The 5,000-nt window shown below is 46.7% G+C and overlaps 1 protein-coding gene across 1 annotated transcript in view; it reads left to right on the top strand.

Moving 5' to 3' along the window:
* Positions 1–5,000, top strand: part of LOC307271157 (ras GTPase-activating protein nGAP-like) — a gene marked incomplete at both ends in the record, with an annotated part of 14,579 nt that overhangs the window by 2,689 nt on the left and 6,890 nt on the right. The window contains one exon of the mRNA XM_080055028.1: positions 1,278–1,393. Within this exon, the coding sequence (XP_079911154.1) occupies positions 1,278–1,393 (116 nt within the window). The remainder of the gene's footprint in view (positions 1–1,277; positions 1,394–5,000) is intronic.

The following is a 5,000-nucleotide window of genomic DNA, read 5'->3' as shown; positions in this document are numbered from 1 at the left end:
CTTCAACAGGACTTTTAAACTGCATGTAAACACCTTTATCCGATCTACTTCGGACACAAATCGGCACAATAACGGACAAGGGAAGTCGGATAAGAACACCTAGATAACTCGTTCATAGTCGGCATTCTCTCTGCATGTATACAGGGATCGGACATCTCATATCGGACTTCTCGTTCTGTGCTTGTGTGCCTGCGCGTGATAGGCTACACCATGGGTTATTGACGGAAGAGAACCGGACGTGGCTCTAAAACCACTTGTTGAAAGCATGGTTGAAAGGGCTACAGCGCCACCTAGCATAGTGGAGACAGCCATGCATCGGACATTTATCCGATTTCTGAAAGGCCATGTATACTCAGACAAGTGACACGGTCCGTTCGAGTGTCTTGTTCGATATATGTGATAATCCAATCTAGTTGTGCCATGGAAACGCACTGAGTGAGTCTGTGATAATATCCAGATGCGTTATGAAGAACTCTGCTCTCATGTAGACTGCGTTCCAATACCCATACTATCTACTATTAAGTATGGTTGAATTTTTTATTTTCTTGTGGCTAGATTTAGTATGGATAGAAATACCCAGATGTCTGTTAGATCCGGCCGAGATTTTTAGTGTCGTAAACTGTATGCTATTTGGGCGATTCTGACCCACAATCCAGTGCGCACCGGAAGTGACGTCACATCGACAAAGCCTCCGTATGAAAACAACCACTACACCACGTGCGCCCCCTCTGAAGTTCTTTCTCAATTTCTGCTTGAAAAATGTCCAGAACAATTTACCTATTTTCAAAATAGTGGCTGATTAGTTTTCTGTCAACGAACCTATCGGATGCTTGCTAAAGGGTGAATGCCTCAGTTAAAAGCTGGAGTCTGTGTGTGTGTGTGTGTGTGTGTGTGTGTGTGTGTGTGTGTGTGTGTGTGTGTGTGTGTGTGTGTGTGTGTGTGTGTGTGTGTGTGTGTGTGAGTATCTTATACTAACTTTGTTTTCTACCTGCCAGGGACCACAGGTGAACATTAGCACTGCATGGCTAAATCTGGTGCATTTACATGTTGAACTCTGGTGCTCATGTTTATCACTGTGCGCTGTAAATAAAGAAATCTAAAAAAAAAAATCTAACTGTGTCTGTCTGTGTGTCTGTCTGTCTGTCTGTGTGTGTGTCTGTCTGTCTCTCTGTCTGTCTGTGTGTCTGTCTGTCTGTCTGTCTGTCTGTCTGTCTGTCTGTCTGTCTGTCTGTCTGTCTGTCTGTCTGTCTGTCTGTCTGTCTGTCTGTCTCTCTCAGGGTTTCTTCTCCAAGCGTCTGAAGGGTTCCATCAAGAGGACAAAGAGCCAGACCAAACTGGACCGCACCGCCGGCAGCTTCAGACTGCCATCACTAAGGGCCCCCGACAACGACAGGTAAACTGTCTGTCTGTCTGTCTGTCTGTCTGTCTGTCTGTCTGTCTGTCTGTCTGTCTGTGTGTGTGTCTGTCTGTCTGTCTGTCTGTCTGTCTGTCTGTCTGTCTGTCTGTCTGTCTGTCTGTCTGTCTGTCTGTCTGTCTGTCTGTCTGTCTGTCTGTGTGTCTGTCTGTCTGTCTGTCTGTCTGTCTGTCTGTCTGTCTGTCTGTCTGTCTGTCTGTCTGTCTGTCTGTCTGTCTGTCTGTCTGTCTGTCTGTCTGTCTGTCTGTCTGTCTGTCTGTCTGTAAGCGCCCCCGACACCGACAGGTATCTGTCTGTCTGTCTGAGAATTGGCTGAGAACAATGACGTTGAGTTTCAGTTGTAGTCTGAAGCCGGCGCATGACATACGTCACGACCAAAACGTTATGCGATTGGTTGGCAGATCCAGAGTGGCACTGGGCAGATCCAGAGTGGCACTGGGCAGATAACCCTTTGTCTAACCCAGGGGTGCCCATTACGTCGAAGGCATTGTGGGTAGATCGCAGGCTCAATATAGGCTCCTAATCTTTGAAGACCCCGAACAACTTTATTTAAACAAATAAACAATTGACTGGCTCATTACAGGCCCCTAACCTTAGTAGGTAGGGGGGGGGGGGTTTCATTACAGGCCCCTAACCTTAGTAGGTAGGGGGGGGGGGTTTCATTATAGGCCCCTAACCTTAGTAGGTAGGAGGGCGGGGGGCTCATTACAGGCCCCTAACCTTAGTAGGTAGGGGGGGGGGCTCATTACAGGCCCCTAACCTTAGTAGGTAGGGAGGGGGGGGGGGTTTCATTACAGGCCCCTAACCTTAGTAGGTAGGGGGGGGGGGTTTCATTACAGGCCCCTAACCTTAGTAGGTAGGGGGGGGGGTTTCATTACAGGCCCCTAACCTTAGCAGTTAGGGGGGGGGGGGCTCATTACAGGCCCCTAACCTTAGTAGGTAGGGGGGGGGGCATACAGAGATCTGGCACCAGTACATTTTTGATATTTGATTTAAATTACATTGTTCGAGGCTACAAAGATCAGGGGCCTATATTGAGCTATACTGTATTTAAAAAAAAAAAAACTTCACAGAGATTTTTTAAACCTGTACATTTTTTCTTTCTGCTTTTTGGTTATTCTGTGTCCCCAAATTATTACAGAAAACAGTACTAAATAGCTCCCATAGGACACAGCTGATTTAGCCTTAGCATTCTTCTCAAAATGCGCCAGATTGATACATTTTACCCCCGGACCCTAAAAGGCCCTGAGTATTACCTTAAAATGATTTATCAATCAAAATAAATATTACAGGTTTTGTGTTGTAAGTCCAGTCCAGACCGTCTTACAATTAGGGCCTAGTATGTTTTGCATTTTTTCTTTTGCAAGGGAGACCTGTTTTCCTTTCCCACGTTACCATTCACACACACATTCATACACCGATAGCAGCAGGCTAACTATCGACATTCACACGAGGCAAGGTGGGTGAAGTGTCTTGCCCAAGGACACAACAACTATGACACAGGTGGCAGGGCGGGGATCGAACCTCCAACCCTTTGATCATCGGCCGACCCGCTCTACCACCTGAGCCACAGTCGGCCTAGTAGGTAGATCTTCTTGACTTGGTCATTATAAAGTAGCTCATAAGCTGAAACATTGTGTTCACCCCTGGTCTAACCACCACACCACCAGCGCCACCAGGATGGTTTTATAAATGAATGTCTGAGTTGGTGCTTCAGTTTGTCTGTTGCTCAGAGACACAGAGATCTGATATTAAGAATCATTTCCTGCTCTGGTCACTCTGTGCTACTTCCAGTAATCTGGCCGGACGTGTGTGTGTGTGTGTCTGTGTGTGTGTGTGTGCGTGTGTGTGAGCGTGTGTGTGTGTGTGTGTGAGCGAGTCCGTGTGTGTGTGTGTGTGTGTGTGAGCGAGTCCGTGTGTGTGTGTGTGTGAGCGAGTCCGTGTGTGTGTGTGTGTGTGTGTTTGAGCGGGTGTGTGTGTGTGTGTGAGCGGGTGTGTGTGTGTGTGCACGTGTGTGAGCGTGTGCGTCGTGTGAGCAAGTGCGTGTCCGTGTGTGTCTCTGTGTGTGTGTGAGCAAGTGTGTGTGTGTGTGTGTGTGTGTGTGTGTGTGTGTGTGTGAGCGTGTGTGTCTCTCTCTCTGTCAGTGTGTGTGTGTGTGTGTGTGTGTGTGTGTGTGTGTGTCTCCATCTGTGTGTGTGTGTGTGTGTGTGTGTGTGTGTGTGTGTGCTACAGATATCATTCAGAAGTTAAACTGCAGACAGACATAAGACCTGAGGCTTCACGTTGTGGTTTTCTTCCATTACCTCGCCCAGTGCTCCCATCACTGACTGGAATGTGTGTGTGTGTGTGTGTGTGTGTGTGTGTGTGTGTGTGTGTGTGTGTGTGTGTCTCTCTCTGTCAGTGTGTGTATGTGTGTGTGTCTCTATCAGTGTGTGTGTGTGTGTGTGTGTGTCTCTCTCTCTGTCAGTGTGTGTGTGTCTCTATCAGTGTGTGTGTGTCTCTCTCTCTCTGTCAGTGTGTATGTGTGTGTGTGTGTGTGTCTCTTTCAGTGTGTGTGTGTGTGTGTGTGTCTCTCTCTTTCTGTCAGTGTGTCAGTGTGTATGTGTGTGTGTGTGTGTGTCTCTTTCAGTGTGTGTGTGTGTGTGTGTCTCTCTCTCTGTCAGTGTGTGTGCCTCTGTCAGTGTGTGTGTGTCTCTCTCTCTGTCAGTGTGTGTGCCTCTGTCAGTGTGTGTGTGTGTGTCTCTCTCTCTGTCAGTGTGTGTGTGTGTGTGTGTGTCTCTCTCTCTCTGTCAGTGTGTGTGTTGCTGGAAGCCTCTCTCCCTGCCTTACACTTGCTATCTTGCTGGTGCTCAGTTTAAAAAAAATAAAAATAGTTTTACTTACTGTAAAATCCAAATTGTCTTAATGCCTTGAAAGCCATAGGAACATAACATCCCCCTTGGACTAAAACAATTCAAAAGTCTTTAAAGTCTCTCTCTCTCTCTCTCTCTCCCTCTCTCTCTCACTCTCTCCCTCTCTCTTTCTCTCTCTCTCCCTCTCTCTCTCCCTCTCTCTCTCCCTCTCTCTCTCTCTCTCTCTCTCTCTCTGAAGTTCTATGGGCTTCCTGGCTATGTATTAAAGTCTCTACGAGGAACTTTTAAATATTTCTGAAACAGTCTCACGTTTCCTCTGATGATCATGAATTACATGTAACAGCAAACGAGACCATCAGTTGCAAAGAATGCTATTTTTATATAGTTTTTCTTAATGCCTTTGTCATGGGTATACGCTCACCCAGGAACAACAGCTGGCGTGGTAAAAACACTACAGCTTTTGTCCAAAGGGGGGCGCTAGAATTAACACACACTGAATGTTCCTCAGAGCACCTTTTAACAATAAAAATATTGACAAACGAAACAGTTATTTGCAGTTAAATTACAAACGACATGTTGGTGAATTTGCATCTGCTAACATGTGGAACGCTTTATAGTGGACAGAATGTTAGACAGCTGGGCAAGAGGATAATACTTTACACACACACACACACACACACACACACACTGACAGAGACACACAGACACACACACACACACACACTGACAGAGAC

Source organism: Ammodytes marinus (assembly GCF_949987685.1).
Source record: "Ammodytes marinus genome assembly, contig: scaffold_534, whole genome shotgun sequence".
Classification (NCBI taxonomy): Eukaryota; Metazoa; Chordata; class Actinopteri; order Uranoscopiformes; family Ammodytidae; genus Ammodytes; species Ammodytes marinus.
The sequence above is the reverse complement of the archived record's forward strand: the minus strand, read 5'-3'. Positions and strand labels throughout refer to the sequence as shown.